General features: G+C 53.7%; 1 protein-coding gene across 2 annotated transcripts in view; it reads right to left on the reverse strand.

The window, feature by feature from the left end:
- The window catches only part of ATXN10 (ataxin 10), an 84,110-nt gene that overhangs the window by 12,338 nt on the left and 54,611 nt on the right, over positions 1 to 17,161 (reverse strand). For both annotated transcript variants that reach the window (XM_043969399.1, XM_043969400.1), the window contains exon 10: positions 239 to 302. In XM_043969399.1, the coding sequence (XP_043825334.1) occupies positions 239 to 302 (64 nt within the window). The remainder of the gene's footprint in view (positions 1 to 238; positions 303 to 17,161) is intronic.

The raw sequence follows: 17,161 nt of genomic DNA on the forward strand, positions 1-17,161 counted from the left end.
CCTACATTTTTCTCTGATTCATTCTAAACCTATGATCCTGTGGAGTGGTAGGAAGGTGGCTATTTTTCACTTATTCAGTTAATTAACATTTCCTGAGAGTGTAATAAACAAGGAACTACTTAGCAGGGGAGATGAGCTGTGTACAGTAATCATCAATGAGTAGTGCACACCTGAGTCATGACCCCCCACCACCCAGGGAGAACCACAGATGGCCCTCCTGCTCAGCCAATAAGGATACAGGGATTGTTGTCATCCATACTGCAGTTGTCCAGAATCAGGGGAATGCCATCCAATTCGTACACCTAACCAAAAAGACAAATAGAACAATTTACAGTTAAAAATCGTTCCAGGAGTATTTGAAACCTTAAATCCAAAATGGATGGGGCAGCTAGGTAGCACAGTGGATAAAGCACCAGCCCTGGATTCAGGAGGATCTGAGTTCAAATCCTGCCTCAGACACTTGACACTTACTAGCTGTGTGACCCTGGGCAAGTCACTTAACCCTCATTACCCAGCCAAAACCAAAAACAAACCACCCCAAAATGGAAACAGTTTTGATTCTTTTCTGTCCATCTGATGCCTGGTACTGCCCAAATGACAAGGCCCACATTCAGTACATAAGTGGACGTTTTTATAAAACTCAACAAGTGAAAAATGCCATGAAAAGGAACTAGGCTTTTCCTAATTTTAGGCTGAAATCCCATTAGCTATGATGAGGATAGGAGGGAGGCAGACCCTGTGAATGCATTTCCAGTTGGGGATGGAGGGGAAGGCCTGAATTCTGAGGATCTGGAGTCTGACGATCGCAGTTGCTAAGCGCTGCCCAAGCCCTGCTGAGGTGCCTCACTCCAGGTAGGGCCCAACCTAACCCTACCTTTGCACTTTCGAGACAGCTCCTATCAAGACAGGCCGGCAGCTTCAGAGCTTCTCTGTCTGCCCAATTCCACGCAGAGAGCTTCATTCTCCCCCATCCACATTCCCACCCTCAGAGAGGCTGTCACCCAGACAAAGCATGTTTTCAGGTAGTGACAAGAGCTGGTGAGAAGCAGCACGGATGGGGAAGACCCACAACAACTCCGTCTCAGCCCCACAGGCCTGGAAGACACTAGGGCAGCCCTGGCCTGTTCTGGGAGCCCTGCTCTGTTTCTGCTACTTCTGGTATCTGGCCAAACAGGCAGATAATGCAAAGAGGGGTGGGATAACAGACATCACAGGATGGCAAATCCTAGACCCAGAAAGGTCTTGACAGGCTGCAATGACAAATGGAATCAGCCAAGAGGGACAAGTGACAAGGGCTATATTCGGGTCCAAGATATCCAGTTGGCAAGGACAGGAAGGGGAGGGAGAGTGATGGCTAAATGACAGCCCCTGAGAAGACATCCCAGGGTTTTTCAGGCTGCTTGGTCACCATGGGTCTGCCAAAAGAGGGAACACCACTCAACTTCATCGAAAGGGCTGCACTGGTGGAGCCTCGTCTGGAAGGGGCCATTCTGTTCAGGCCATGGATAAAGGAAGAGCACATTCAGCACAGGATGACCAAGACGGTGAAAGACCCAGAGGCCTCTGGGGATCCAGGGAAGGAGCCCAGGGGACACTTGGCTGGGTTCTTGTCCTCACCTCGGTCACATATTCCAGGAGTGACTGAGTCTGGGTCTCCGTCTCCCCATCTTTACAGGGGGATTGCAGCGGTTCCTGCTAGCTCTTAGTCCTGCCGGGCAAACAAGGCAGGCATCGCTACAATCAAGGGGATCCCACTTGTGACTGACCAAGGAAACACAGGAAGAACACAGCAGAGCCGAGACAGGACCCAGGCCTTCAGACGCCCTGGCCTTGGGACGCCCAGGTCTCACCCAACAGGCTCTCTCTCTGTTCTCTCTTCTACCATCTGAGCTCCCAGCATGGCCAGCTCAGAGTGTACAGCTCAGGTCACAAGCCTGCTCCCTTTGTGTTAAGTAAACATTTACTACTCTTCAGAAAACACATTGTTCTTTTTTTGTTTTTTACAAATGAAATCATGAAGTTTTAAACTCCAGAAAACAAACCTTTCACTCCTTGAAATTTCAGATTTCTGGTATATGTCAAGTGGGTAAGATTTTCTTTGCAAGGAAAGTGAGACTTGGACACTTTGCAATTTGAGATTTCGGGGGTGGACAGCACAGAATATCTGAGGGATGCTTGGCCACAGCAGCTAGGCCAGGCTGGGGTTGTGGCTTTCCTGAGGGGATGTTCTCATGGAGAACATTCAGGAAAACAAATGCATCATGAAAGCTGCTTCGAAACAGATCTGTGGACTTGCAGACTCGGCAGGAGAAAAGGTGCAAGGGCCAGGGGAAGCCGAGGCTCGCAGGGACTGGTCCAGAGCCCTGCAGTGACTCCTGGGCCAGCCTCTGAGTCCAGACTAAGATGGTACAGGTTGGTCAGCGATCAGAGTATCTAGCTGTGACAACTGGTGGCTCTGTACTAGACAGAACCCCAGGACATCGGGCCTTTGTCTCAGGGTTTCTTTACAAGAGGCCATGACCCCGTTTAAAAAAATGACCTTTCGATCACCCTACTGGCTTCCTCTGTGATCTCATATGATCCTGAGAGGGGACCTCAGGCTTCCTCAGACAGCTGGGACAGGGGGCTCAGGACACACATGGAGGGGAAGCAGCCCCTGGACCAAGGAGCACTGGATCCTGACCAAGCCACACGGGTCAGATTCATCACGCTGAGCAGAGCTTTTTGCAGCCCACAACCCCTGGGCTCAGAGAATGCTCAAACTGGGAGGCACCTTGCAGACCAAAACTTTAGTGCCCCCACCTCACCCCACTCTAGCAGACAGGGCTGGAGGGGAGGATGGGGTCCTGACTTGGCTAAGCATTCTCTGGGCCTCAGTTTCCTCCTCTGTAAAATGAGGCAAAAAGGTCCGTGCCAGCTCCAAGCTTCTTCCCTTAGGGGCCTCCCTTGCAGGCCAGGGCAGTCGCTGGAGGTGGATGGACCACCAACGGGAAAAATGCTTAGACACTCAAGCGCCCTTCTGTTCACACATCATAAAACAAATGAGTGGTTTGTTTCTCTGCCTAACAAGTTGGGAATTGATTATGGGCCCATAACAAGTGAGTCACGGGTTAGGCTGAGTGTGAAGGAGTCAAACTGCCGTGTGCGGGCCTCAGAGGCAAACACGGACCCCCTGGATGGCTGGCTGGCTCCTGCCTGGTCCCGGGGCTCACTGGGGCCTCTTCTGCCCTTCTGATACCTCAGATCCCCCAGCCTCGCGTCTCATCCAGGGCTGACCTCCGCACACACCGCAGGGCACAGTCTCAGAGTCGGCCTCAAAACCGCCATCTGCATCAGTGGGATTTGCCCTCGACTTTCCAGCTGACTGGTCAGTGAAGACAGTCTGAGAGGAGATGGGCCAGGGCCCTGCACAAAAACAGGGGCTTGAGATATGATGGCCAAACGTCGTTAAAAGCAGCTCAGAAGAGAAGAAAACCCGGAGTCGTGTTGGCCTGGGATGCCTTGCTGTTCTTCTCTGCCACAGAATCCCATCCCATCACCCTGGGGGGGGGGGGGTGAGACACAAGCTATACGTTTGAGCAGAGGGGGAGACTGAGGCAGAGAGGGTCTGCCCACCAACAGCACAGAGGCCTGAAGGGTGAGGGAGAAGCATTGCTTCAAACAAAGAGGAACCTTCATTCCCAGGACGAGCTACGCTTGTTTGTCTCTGCACCCACAACCCCTTGCACAGAACAGCCACCTGCTGCCCAGACTGGAGCCTGTGGGCCCTTGGTGAATTAATGCCCATGCTGGCCCCTGGCATCCGGCACTGAGATGCAGCACGCTTCAGACCTCGGACTCCCCCTGCCCAAGCACCACCAGGTGTCAGTCTTATTCTATCCTAACAGGGTTGGGGGTGCTAGAGGGCCAGGGCCCAGGATGGTATTTCCCTTGATGCCACTGCCACCCATTTGGCACAAGGGGAATCACGGACAAACCAGCAAAAGCCTGTCTACTGAAAATCACCCCACAGATGTGAGTAGGCTAAATGAGCCAATCTCACCATGCCCAGTGAAGCGTTTAAAGGGTATTTTAAAGTAAAGCCAATGAGAGCCAAGAAGCAGTTTGTACCCCCAGCCCCACACTGAGCATACCCCCTTCCATGCCCCTCACAGGGAGGGCCACAGGCAGAGGGAACCAACACAGGGCAGGCTACTGGGCACATCTGTGCTAACTTACAGAGCTCTCTTTACAAGAAAAATAACTCAGCCATCGTGGGGAACTCTGCGTTCATTCCACAGCTGCGCCTTGGGGCGGGATCTCCCCCAGAATGCATCATCCCCACCGTCACACTTCAGAGCCGGAACCGACAGGGTCCCTTTGAGAATCGCCAGCTCTTGCAGCTGGACCTATGCCCTAAGTCTGCTACTGGACTACCATCCCCTGCCCAGGCCGGGGGAGGGGAGAAAGAGGGAAAGGGGAAGGCCTGGGCCAACACCAGGCTTTGTCTCTAAAGTGAGCCTTCTGCCCAGCAGCAAGCGCTCTGAGAAAAGGGTGTGTGTGGCTGAAACACCCCCCCCTCCCCAGCAATGGGAGGGGGGTCCTCAGGACTGGGTGAAAAGGCCCATGCCAAGGGCTGCGGAAGGTCCCTCAAAAAAGAAGGCATCTCTGCCCTCTAGGGGCACAAATACAATGAATGAGAGCACTGCGTTCAGTCTTTGGGGAGGCACAAAGCGCCCTGAGCGACTGATGCCTTGGGGCCTTCCTGGTGTGGAAGGAGGCCCCATCTAGAGGGAGGAAGGAGCCTCCTGCAGCCCCTGGGTAAGAGGAGGCTGGCTAAATGTAACAGAATAAAGACACACAATGACATGCGGCCTACAGGGATCCTTGGGGTCATCAGCACCCCAGTCAACATACATTTATTAAGCATCTACTATGTGCAGGGCCCTGTGCTAATCACTGAGGAGACAGAGAAAGGCCCCCGGGGATCCCCAGTCTAATGGAGGAGATGACCCACACACAAGTGACCAGTCACAAACAAGTTATACAGGGATGAAATGGAGAGGAATATCTACATGTCAGCTCTGCTGATGGGGTGAAGACAGGCAAGCTGTAGCAAGGCTGCAATATGGTAAATGCCATGGTATCATGGTCCAGGGAGAGGCAACTGGGGCTACAGGAGGGCGGTCGAGGGCACGCGTACACAGGATGCTAGGGAAGTGGAAAGGACAAGACTGGCAACTGAAGGGATATGAGAGCTGAGACAGAGGAAGGGAGAGGGAGCTAGAAGGAAGTCGGGGTGCACTGGGGCTGGGTTAAGAATAAGCAGGCCCACTCGGGTCTCCTGGGGGGTGAGGAGCAGTCAGCTGGCACACACAACTGTAGCCTGGGGCTACAAGCGACTGTATAGCCCTGGAGACCAGGGGAGTTGACAAGGTCACCATGGGGTGTAGGGGGAGAAGCGGAACCAGCAGGGAGCTAGGGGCACACCTGTGGGGGGAGGCAAGAGGATGGAGCAGACAGACAGACAGACAAACCAGAAAGGAGAGGGCATCAAGGAAGAAGGCAGGAGGAAGAGGGAATAGTGTCATCAAGTCTAGCTTTTTCACTGATATAGGCAAGGAAACTGGGCACCAAGAGAGTCTGGACATAGGCAGCAGTGTGAACCTAGGCTTCCAGAAGGAAGGGAGGGAGGGAGGGAGGGAGGGAGGGAGGGAGGGAGGGAGGGAGGGAAGGAAAGGAAGGAAAGGAAGGAAAGGAAGGAAGGAAGGAAGGAAGGAAGGAAGGAAGGAAGGAAGGAAGGAAGGAAGGAAGGAAGGAAGGAAGGAAGGAAGGAAGGAAGGAAGGAAGGAAGGAAGGAAGGAAGGAAGGAAGGAAGGAAGGAGGGAAGGAAGGAAGGAGGGAGGGAGGGAAGGAAAGGAAAGAAGGAAGAGAGGAAGGAAGAGAGGAAGGAAGGAAGGAAGGAAGGAAGGAAGGAAGGAAGGAAGGAAGGAAGGAAGGAAGGAAGGAGGGAAGGAGGGAAGGAAGGAAGGAGGGAGGGAGGGAAGGAAAGGAAAGAAGGAAGAGAGGAAGGAAGAGAGGAAGGAAGGAAGGAAGGAAGGAGGGAGGGAGGGAGGGAGGGAGGGAGGGAGGGAGGGAAGGAAAGGAAGGAAGGAAGGAAGGAAGGAGGGAGGGAGGGAAGGAAAGAAGGAAGGAAGAGAGGAAGGAAGGAAGGAAGGAAGGAAGGAAGGAAGGAAGGAAGGAAGGAAGGAAGGAAGGAAGGAAGGAAGGAAGGAAGGAAGGAAGGAAGGAAGGAAGGAAGGAAGGAAGGAAGGAAGGAAGGAAGGAGGGAAGGAAGGAAGGAGGGAGGGAAGGAAGGAGGGAGGGAGGGAAGGAAAGGAAAGAAGGAAGGAAGAGAGGAAGGAAGGAAGGAAGAGAGGAAGAGAGGAAGGAAGGAAGGAAGGAAGGAAGGAAGGAAGGAAGGAAGGAAGGAAGGAAGGAAGGAAGGAAGGAAGGAAGGAAGGAAGGAAGGAAGGAAGGAAGGAAGGAAGGAGGGAGGGAGGGAGGGAGGGAGGGAGGGAGGGAGGGAGGGAGGGAGGGAGGGAAGGGAAGGAAGGGAAGGGAGGAAGGCAGGAAGGCAGGAAGGAAGGAAGGAAGGCAGGAGGGAGGGAGGGAGGGAGGGAGGGACGGAAAGGAAGGCAGGAAGGCAGGAAGGAACAAGGGAGGGGGAGGGAAGAAGGAACAGAGGGAGGGAGAGAGGGGGAAGGGGGAGGGAGAACATCATTGCATTAAATCGGTCACTTCCTGTTTGTAAAGCCCATTCTGTTTCCCCATCCTAAAGCCTGGAGCTCAGCATGTTCCCAAGCACCAGTTCCTTCCAAGTCCCTCTCCCTGGTGACTGAACTCAGTGTAATGTTCCTGAGGGGGCTAACGAGGAGGTGTCAGCACTAAGAAAGAAGTCAAGGGAATCCAAGTGTCTCCCTCTCCTTTTCTGCAGCACCCCCCTTGCCCATGTTCAGCTGACATCGGTTTAACCCTGCCCCCTACCCAGGTCAGTGACCCCCTCCTTTTTCTGAATCACCCGGATGAGCCTAAGCCAGGAAGAACAAGCTTTTCTTTCATTTTTACCAGCCCCCTGTCCCAGATCCATAAGCCTTCCGTGGTGTAAACCATCTATCCATCCACTCACCCAGGAAACATCTACTCGGAAAAAGCAAGAATAAGAATGCAAGCAGAGTCCAAGTCAGGGAAACTCTTTTAAACTTTTTTCCTCCTTTTCCCTTAAAATGAGAAAGGCACCTTTTAGAATCTCAGACCTGGAAGGGAAGGGGAATGTCCGCCCCAGAGGTGACCAGGTGTCCTCTACCTCCATGCGGAGAGGACCCTGGTGAGGGGTGCCCCTTCCCTCCTGAGGCAGCTCCAATGGGACGGAGCCTCTCCTTTGGCTGTGGGGCGAGGCTCTCTGCTCCCAGTTCTGCCCCATCAGGAGTATGAACCTCAGCGGGGGGGGGGGGGGAGTCAAAGTCAGCCTTCCACCCTTGCCCAAATCCTAGCCCCTGGCCCACTGCTAATGCACAAGGACCCAGGCAGGTGCATTTGGAAGAGCGTGTGCAAACAGAGCCACCGCCGTCTGTTTTCACAAGAACATCTGACCCGATATTAAGCACCGTGATGGGGAAACAATGCCGAGTCTCGCTCTGGAGGACAGGCTGGGCCCGGGGTTGGCCATTTCTGGGCTCAGCAGGAAAACAGCCTAACCCAAACTAAACAGTGACCTGGTTAAGCGTGAGGCTGAGCATAGCTGAGCGCATTAATCATCAGACAGGATAATAAAGGAAAATATGCGTGCTATCTCCCAACTGTTTACCGCTTCTGTTTTTCTTGGAACAGAAATGCATTTTCTATATTAGATGAACCTGTAAAAAACACATACCTGGTAAAATAGCTGAACACGTTCTCTGTATCAGGAGCATGAAAACGTGGAATATTCCATCATCCTGAAAGAATTCTGGGTTCACAAAGGTCCAAGCACCCACCCGACTCCAGCTATGGTAACAACTGCACAACAGAAACCAAACAGAGCACGCACTGCTCAGGGGATGAGCTGGGGAAGGGCCAGCCAGGAGAGCTCCCGAGAAGTAACAGGGCCAGGTGGGGGCCAGTGGGCTTGGACCAGGAAGGCCCAGGCTGGCAAGAGGACTTCAGAAGTATGACTTCTGTGGACAGCCACGGCCACAAAGGCAGCCCGTGATGGGACTCTCTTGGATACTTTCCTACTAATATTCAGCAAGATAATAGTAGCTCCCCCTCCTATCACATAGTGGGGTTTACAAAGCGTTTTCATAAGGATAAATGGGGAGTAAGCATCTGTTAAGCACCCACTATATGCCAAGCACTGTGCTGCGTCTCTCATTTCACAAGATAAGTATCATTCTCATTTTAGAGAAAAGGAAACTGAGGCTCAGGGAGGTGCCTGTGTCCACATACCTAGTAAGGGATAGAGGTGCGATTTGAACCCAGGTTTCCAAACTTCAAGATTAGCATTCTTTCATCTACACATGACACCATTAATCATATATCATTTTTATGGTGTCTACATTTTACAAGATGTCTTTTATATATTTTCTCACTTGACCCTCCGGGACTAAATGGGAATAGGAATGAAAATGTCCAACGTTATGATGGAAGAAACCGTGTCAGAGGAAGCAGCTTCTGATGCAGAAGCAAGCACCAGATTTGCAATCAGAAGACCTGGACTCAAGTGCGGTTCTGCTCCTTACTCGCCACGTGAACCTGAGCACGCGGCTTCACTATAGAAAGCCTCAGTGTTCTTTTCTGCAGAACGAGACGATCTTCAATCCCAAGTGCCTTCACATGCACACTCCACAGGCAGTGGTTCACAGAGCCAAACAATGGGAGAGGTACTCAGTGCTTGTGGGTAGGCCAAGCCAATATAATAAAAATGACAATACTTCTCAAACTGATATACTTATCCAGTGCTATATCAATCAAACTACTTTACAGAGCTAGAGAAAATAATAGCAAGATTCGTCTGGAAGAACAAAAGGCAAAAGATATCAAAGGAATAAGTAAACACTAAACAAACAGAAAGGGGACCTAGCAGTAACAGATCTCCAACTGTACTACAAGTCTCCAATCATCACAACAAGTTGTCACTGGGCAAGAACTAGAAAGGTCAATCAATGAAATAGATTAAGGACACGATATGCAGAAGCAAATGAGCACAGGGATCTGGTGTTTGATAAACCCAAAGATTCCAGCTAATGGGGCAAGAACTCACCAGGTGACAGAAACTGTTGGGAAAACTGGAAAATAATCTGGCAGAAACTAGGTGTAGACCAGCTTCTCATACCATATATCACACCAAGCTCCAAATGGGTACATGACTTAAACCTAAAGTCTGACATCAGAAATAAATTAAAGAAACACGGAAGAAATTACCTGTCAGATCTGTGGTTAGAGGAAGACTTCTTGGCCAAACAAGAGATAAAGAGAGTGACAGAAGGTAAAATGGATGGATTTTATTACATAATTAAAAAAAAAATTTTTTTATACCAACAAAACCAATGAATCTTAAATTACAAGAAAAGTAGATAACGGGGGGGGGGAACCTTTGCAGCAAGTTTGTCTGATATAGATCACGTTTATAAGATAGATATATAGATAGATCTCTTATAAATGTGACCCATACATATATGGGAAATTAGTCAACTTTATAAGATAAGAGGCATTTCCCAACTGAAAAATGGTCAAAGGATAATGACTAAATAGTTTTCAGAGGAAGAAATCCAAGCTATCAATAACTAACTGAAAAATATATTCCAAATCACTAATAATTATGGATATACAAATTATAAAACAACCTTATGGTACCCCCTCATAACCATCAGGTTGGCTAAATTGACAAAAAAGGAAAATGGCCAATGCTGGAGCGGCTGTGGGAAAATAGGCACACTAGTACATGGTTGGTGGAGCTGATCTAGTCATTCTAGAAAGCAATGTGGAGCTACCCCAATGAGATCAATGAAGGGACCTGCTTGTTTTGGGGTTTGGGGGGAGTTTTTTTTTGGAGGGGCAATGAGGGTTAAGTGACTTGCCCAAGGTCACACAGCTAGTAAGTGTCAAGTGTCTGAGGCCAGATTTGGACTCAGGTCATCCTGAATCCAGGGCCAGTGCCTTATCCACTGTACCACCTAGCTGCACCCAAGGGACCTGCTTGTACAGAAACATCAACATCGTCACAGGCTCAGCCACATCCAAGCTTGTTTCTCAGGGGTCCAGGTAGGAAGTTGCTGCTCTGAGCACAGGGCCTTTGATGGAACCAATTCTAGAGGGAAGTGACCGTCCTGTTGTCAGCTTTAGGTGGTCATTGCTTTCTCTGGGTAAAACCACCATCTATATTTTCTGGTGTTCCTTATTTCCTCCCTTTATTTAGTGAATGGCACTGACAAAGATTTCTAAGAGAGGCAAAAACTCAGCACAAAATATTTGGAAAACAAGATGAAAATGTCCTCCCTTGTTCCAAGCCTCCCTCTGGCACCTTGGACAAGGCCCTTCATCTCCCCGGCCTTTGATCCCTCCTCTGTGAGACAAAGCGTTCGGGCTCACTGGCCTCTTAGGTCGCTGCCAGATCTCCATCTATCGTCCCTCTGTATGGAACCGGTCCTGGCTCAGGCTCTAACCACTAGGCTAGGCTACCTGCCAAGGGCACCCAAGGAGGCCAGGCAGGGCTGGGCTGTCCTCACTGAGGAGGCAACATGGAGATGATGCCCTACTCACCCATGTCAGGGCTTTCCTCAGACCCAGAAGACCCCCACCACCACCACCACTGCCTTCCCTGCTGGGGGAAGAAAAAAAAAAAGCTCTATAGAAACGCAGCAAAATTTGTTTTTGTCACAAGGACAAAGGATGGTGAGGAGAGGATGCTGCCCTCCAGCCTCCAGAGGGAGCAGGGCTCTGGAGCAGCCCCCCTGACCAGGGCCCTCGACGAGAACCGTTTCAGAGCATGATTCTCCAAGTCCACAGCTCCCTGTTTGTGCAGAATCAAAACAGCTAAAGAATAACCAAATGTCACCGTTCTCAGGCCCTGCCTCACTTGGGTTTTTCCACCCTGGCTCTTAATGTCTTGCAACATCACGCTTCTGTGGTCCCCTGTGGGGACCATGGATGTCGATGGGGCGGGGGCCAGGACTGCCAGATCCCATGGGAAAAATGGGATGGGCCGATGAGGGCCCAGCAGGCTAATGGGCTGTGTATCTCTGCTCCCGCCCGGGCTCCGGGCTCCCACCCAGACACCCTGCTTGAAGCCAGGTGCCCTGTGCCAGCACCCACTTCCTACACTCCAGTGACTCACCTTTTCTGTGCCCAGGAGCTATTTCTGCGGCCTCCTGAGTGCGCCCTGTCTGCCCTGCCTTCTTGGAACATCCAGGGTCAGGGATGGAGAAACAAGATGCCTCGGAGCAGGGAACCAGGGGGACCCAGGCTCAGCTTATGCCCACCCCCAGTCTGCACCTCAGGCTTGGAGTCAGCAGACCCACTGGATTCAGATGACCCTGGCTAAGTCCCTTCCTTGTCAGATGAGCAGCACAGGCCTATGGGACCTCTGAGAGTCCCTGCCCCCAGCTCTGTGTCCTCTCGATGACATGGGCCTCTGGGCATCTCTACCCCAGTGTCTGCTGCCAGCTGGCTGGGCTGCCCAACCGTTCACCCTGGGCAGCTTCTCACCATCTCCCTGGAATGGCTGGGTTTTGCTTTTTAAAAAAGTGTTTGCTGTTTATTATATCCTTGGCTTAGGTTCCCAGTGGGGCTGATCTGGAGGCTGGTGCCCCTTGGCACTGCACAGGTGACCAAGGCTCCTATTCCCATTTGACAGAGAACACTGAAGCCCAGAGAGGGGAAGGCACTGGCTCAGAGTCACACAGCTGAGAGTTTGGGTGGGGGGTGTAGTGGAGGGTGTCTGAGGCCCAGCATAGGTCAACATTTTTCCCACTAAAGCAAGGCCTTCGGTCCACTCTGGAGCCCTGTGCTCTCTGATACCAGTCAGTCAGTCAGTCAGTCAGTCAACAGTAGATACCTACTGTCTACAGTGCCAGGCCCTGACCTGGAGGAGCTCTGACAGGGGAGAGAACCTACAAGCAGCTGGGTACAGACAGCATACAGACAGGGCAAATGGGAGAGAAGCGGTTACAGAGGGAAGACAGAGAGCCAGGTCCTCCCAACGTGGATGCCCTCCTGACCAAATTCCACGGGCAGCAGGGCATGGGGTTGGCACCCCATGTCTGTCTAATGCCCCTGCTGGATGAACGGCTGGACACATGAAGTACACAGAGACACCCTCCCTCCCGCCTCAGGCCCAGCTGGCCCACCGGGACGGGAAGGGGCCAAGCAGAAGGTGAAGACTTCCCCCACAGTGGCAGCGTTAAGTGAGCTGGAATGCATCAGGCACGTGAAGCAGAGGAGACAAGGGGTGCCAGAAGGCCTGAGTATTAACAAGAGCACCAGGGCCCAGAGGCCTTGGTCTTCCACGACCAACCCTGCCCCAAGTGCCTACACCAGCTGGTCTCCCTCGGCCTCAAGGCCCAAGGGCTGGGGATCTGGGGCCTCCCAGAGTAAGGGCCAGCACTTGGGATGTGTTCTAAGGGGCTACGAGAGGCCTCTCTCTCTGGGAGAAAATTCATATCTATGTGGACCACTCAGGCCAAGGGGAGACAGCCAAACAAGAAGCCTCGTGCCCGGGCCAGCCTGGGCTCCATCGGTCTTTTTTTGGTTTTTTGGAGGGGCAATGAGGGTTAAGTGACTTGCCCAGGGTCACACAGCTAGTAAGTGTCAAGTGTCTGAGGCCATATTTGAACTCAGGTCTTCCTGAATCCAAGGCCAGTGCTTTATCCACTCTGCCACCTAGCTGCCCCTGGGCTCCATCAGTCTTACATGTGCTCAGATGTTTCCTTCAGTCACGGCTTCATTCTGTCTACAGGGGATGGGCAGTGACCCTCCCAGGACCTCTCGGGGCTTTGCCCCTCCCCAGCACCACTGCTGGGGGAGAGACAGCATCTCCATAAACGCTCTGCTTTATCTTCAACCAGGAGCCTCTTTGAAAATGCCCTCCCTAGTTCAAATAGACGTGGTACAATACAACCAACACTAGTCAAGGGTCTCATGGGTGCTGAGCCCTGGGCCAGGTGCTGGGGAGAGCCCCGGTCTGCCTTACTACCCCCCAAAAGATGGGACAAGGCAAGGAGACAATCAGGGAAGGCTTCCCGGGAGAGGCAGGCAGGAATTCAACAGGTGAAGCGCCTGACTCCACTGCTTCTCAGAAGTGCCAGGAGCAGTCAGGTCAGTGAGCAATCCACAAGCACTCTCAGCCATTTCCTCTGGGCCCAGGCACGGGGCCCTCATCCCTCTGGGTCCTGGGTCAGGGACAGGTTCAAAGGCACCAGTGGCGCAGCGGGAGGCTGTGTCCAAAACTGCGCCAAAATAAGACTCAGGGGAGATGGAACAATCAGCCCGATTTCAAAACCGACCCAGGGCTCTGTCAGTCAGACCAGGGCAAGGCCCAGTTTTAAAGAACAGAAACCCCCTGGCTCTTCCTCCCCACTTACGCCTTGAGCGGAGGGGCCGGGCTTCTTTGCTCATTTCTAAGATCTCCTGCGGGGCAGCAGCGTCGGTGCACTCTGGATGGGTCGGGGGAGGGAGGGAGGAAGGGAGGCAGGGGGGAAGGGCCCTCCCTCCTTTGGTGGGGTGGGCGTGAGGTGTTCTGATACCAAAGGAAGGGACAGGTGGGGAGTCTCGGGCTTTTCCTGAGACTTCCCATATGCACGCACTCCCACTACTGACCAGTAGAGAGTCTAATGAAGCCAGAAAGCCAAATGCCGAGTCCCTGTCAAGAAAAGGCATCCTAACTGTCAGGCCGTGGTGGCCTCAAGGCCCGGCTCCCTGCCTGGTGGGCTCCCAGGGCACAGGGCCCTCCTTGACTGGCCTCTGAGGCTTCCCCAAGACCCGGGCCTGGGCATCCAGCTGCCTGGCAGGAGGCCCCTGGGGGTGGCTGGGCATACTCCCCTGCCGCAGGTGGGCCACGCCTCCAGCTCCCAGACACCGAAAGCCTGTGAATGTCAGGGCTACCCCCGCTGTCTGTCACTCAGGATGGGCAATGCCGCTCTCTATCTGCTGTCCCCCTTGGCCTGACTGGGGCCAGAAGCCATGCTTGGTTTAGGAAATATGGGACCGGGTCCCCGAGGGTTGGGAGGAGGACAATCTCAGCCAAGGGCCTGGAGAGCTCTGAATGGTGAGGGCCATCCCCCAGAGGGCCGCACGGCCTCCGAGTCTCCCTCTGGCCCTACCCTGGCCACAAGTCACTGAGTTTGCCGAGGCAGGGAAGGGTCTCTGATAGATGAAGGCCAGGCACGGCAGGAGATGCTTGGACATCTCTCAGGACCCACCAGCTGAGGTTGGAGCCCCAGCCCATTTCTTGGGCCTGGCGGCTCTGTGCCGAAGGAGGGGGGCAAAAGTCTGCTTCCCTCTGCTCTGTGGCCACTGCCCAGCTGAGTCACGAGGGGACTGGGTCCAGCCCACTGCCGTCCCTGAGCAAACACCGAGGGTGTGTCCTTTCCTCATAGCTGGACAGGAGCGTCAGCCTCAACTGTGGCCAGTGTGCTGTCAATGCACCAACCGCACTCGGAAATGCCTTTTGGGAGCCAGTAAAAGTGGCTGACATGGGAAAGGTCACCCTGGGCTTCCCCGGAGGAGGTCGGCTAATGAAAGGCGCAGGGGCCTTCGAGTAGTCTAGAAATCATCCTCTGTTGGGCATTGTCCCTCTATCCCAGTGCCTGGAACGCTGCCGAGTATGTAGAGGGAAATAATAAATGTTTGCTGAACGACTGACTGATGGTCGTGTCTCAGATGCTGCATCGTGGTGATCCTGAGCACTTGGACTGGGAGGCCTGAGACCAGGGGACAGCCAAGGGTCAGCCAAGCCGTCCCAATTAGGCCGCGGGGGCCTTCAGCTGCCCAGGAATGCGACCAGACAGAGCCCTGAGGTGTGGAGGGGGCCTGGGTCCAGCTGTGGGAAGGTGCCCGCGGGGCTGTGAGGGCCAGCACAAAAGCCCAGAGAGTCTCTGAGCCAGGAGGCCTCCCTGGCTGCCCATTTTGTCAGTCGCTGTGGTGCTGGGTGTCTAACAAGCAGCAAAGAGGCACCCAAACAATTGGGAGGAAAGTCACCGCACACAAGTCAGGCTTCATCTACGAGCTCCAGGGACGGCCCCATCCCGGCCATCAGACATCACCACCACCACGGCTCTCTGGGGTGGGGGAGCGGAATGCCCTCCACTAGTGCAGATCGGCCACTTGTCTGCAACATCCAAGAAGCAGCCTGGGTCAGGACCGAGTCTCCTTCCTCCCCAGGCAGCTGTGCACCTCCCATCCCCCCAATTCTCCCTGGAGCATCCCTGCCATCCGGCGGCCTTCTCGCATCACAGCACCCCCTCTGAGGCCTCCAGTTTGGAGAGGGGCCCAAGCCGGCCCCCGGCGTCCTACCCCACATCCCACAAAGGCCTCAACTACACAAGACCACGCTTTAAAAGATGAGAACAGGAGATGCCTCACTCGCATGGCCACAGCTAAGGAAGGGTAACCACCCAAGGGACAGCGGGCACCGTGAAAAAGCCGGGGGCACCTCAGATTACATGCAACAACAAACCTTCTGCACAAACAAAATCAATGTGGCTCAAAGCAGAAGAGAGGCCGCGACAGCCCAGCTAGAAGTCTGTGCCAAGCCCTCAATTCACCAAGGACAGCTGGTCAGAGACCAACAATGAAAGGAAAGACAAGCTGGGTATGTGTGGGAATGCCCACGGGGGTGGTCTGTGCCCGGAGGGGGCCGGGGAAGGGGTCCCAGACCTATAATCGATGCAGAGCGGCCATCTTTTTGGTGGTAAAGAACTCAGGGGGCATCGGTACCGACTGCTGAATGCGCCTCCTGGTAGAGACAAGCCCGTGTCGCCAGAGGGTGGTTCTTGATTTCCTGTAAAAACTCAGAAAGTGACTCTTCGTGACAGGAGATCCCGGGCCTTGGGCCCTGACAACAGGAGCTTCGGGGAGGGCTCATGGAAGGAGAGGCACCCATCATCACTAAGGCAGGGCTGTCCCCTCAAGGGGCTGCTTCCCCTTGAGCAGCCTCATGCCAGCATCCTGGAGAAACTGAGGCTGTCAGCCAGGACGGGTCAGGGTTAGTGGGGCCGCCAAACCTGGGGCTTCTGACTCCTGGCCCAGGACTCTTCCTACCCAAGGATCCTTGCAGCTGCACATTAACTTAGGAAACCACAGGTTCACATGATCTGCCATCCAAGTCTTTGTTTTGTCAAACATTTCCTGGTTCTGCCCATGTCCCCGGGCCGCATGTCTGACTACAGGGTGCAGAGCCAAAGCAAACAACCAGCATTCATTATGCCCCTAGTGTATGCTGGGTCCTGTGCTCCACACCAGGAACACACAGAGAGCAAAAAGCCAAGACACCCCTGCCCTTAGGAACATGCTCCCTAACGGAGGGAGCCGCCACATCCAAGGGGAGGAAGGAGCCAGGGAAGGAGGGAGCCCAAAGGGGCCCAGAGCTGTCCCCAGTGCTAGAAGCAGAGTGCAGAGAGGCATTCCCAAGCACACGACGTTTCCCTGCAAACTATTCCAGCAGGAACCCGTGAAGCGCTCCCTCTCTTACCCGCTCGCTCGCTCGCTCGCCGAGACCACGCTTTGGAGGGGGCTCCTCTAATCCTTTATCTGATGGATACAAAATTAAGTTCCGACAGAGCAAGACGAGCAATCCATATTTCTTGAAGCGGTGAGGGAAAAAAAAAGCCTTCCGTCGCGAGGCCCTTTTGAGCGCCTTAATTGTGGTCGCTGCGAGCAAAATGCCGACTGTGCGCCAAGATCAAAGTGGTCTGGGCCTCTTCTGGCCACTTCTCTTCCACCCAAAGCAGAGGAGTGGGGAGCTGCAGAGGAGCCAACAGCCATCGAAGGCAGGCGCTGTCTCAGGAGTCAGAAACCTTCCGGGGGCCAGCCGGTGCCCCGCCGCCCCTGCCAGAGCCGCCCCAGACACCGTGCCCGCCACTCCACAGGACCCAGGGCCCCACGGCTGGTTTCTGTCCCCTGCCCTAGTCAGGGGCCCTGGGAAACCCAGCAGAGGTCCAGAGGGAGG

This window comes from Dromiciops gliroides, chromosome 5 (assembly GCF_019393635.1).
Source record: "Dromiciops gliroides isolate mDroGli1 chromosome 5, mDroGli1.pri, whole genome shotgun sequence".
Lineage (NCBI taxonomy): Eukaryota > Metazoa > Chordata > Mammalia > Microbiotheria > Microbiotheriidae > Dromiciops > Dromiciops gliroides.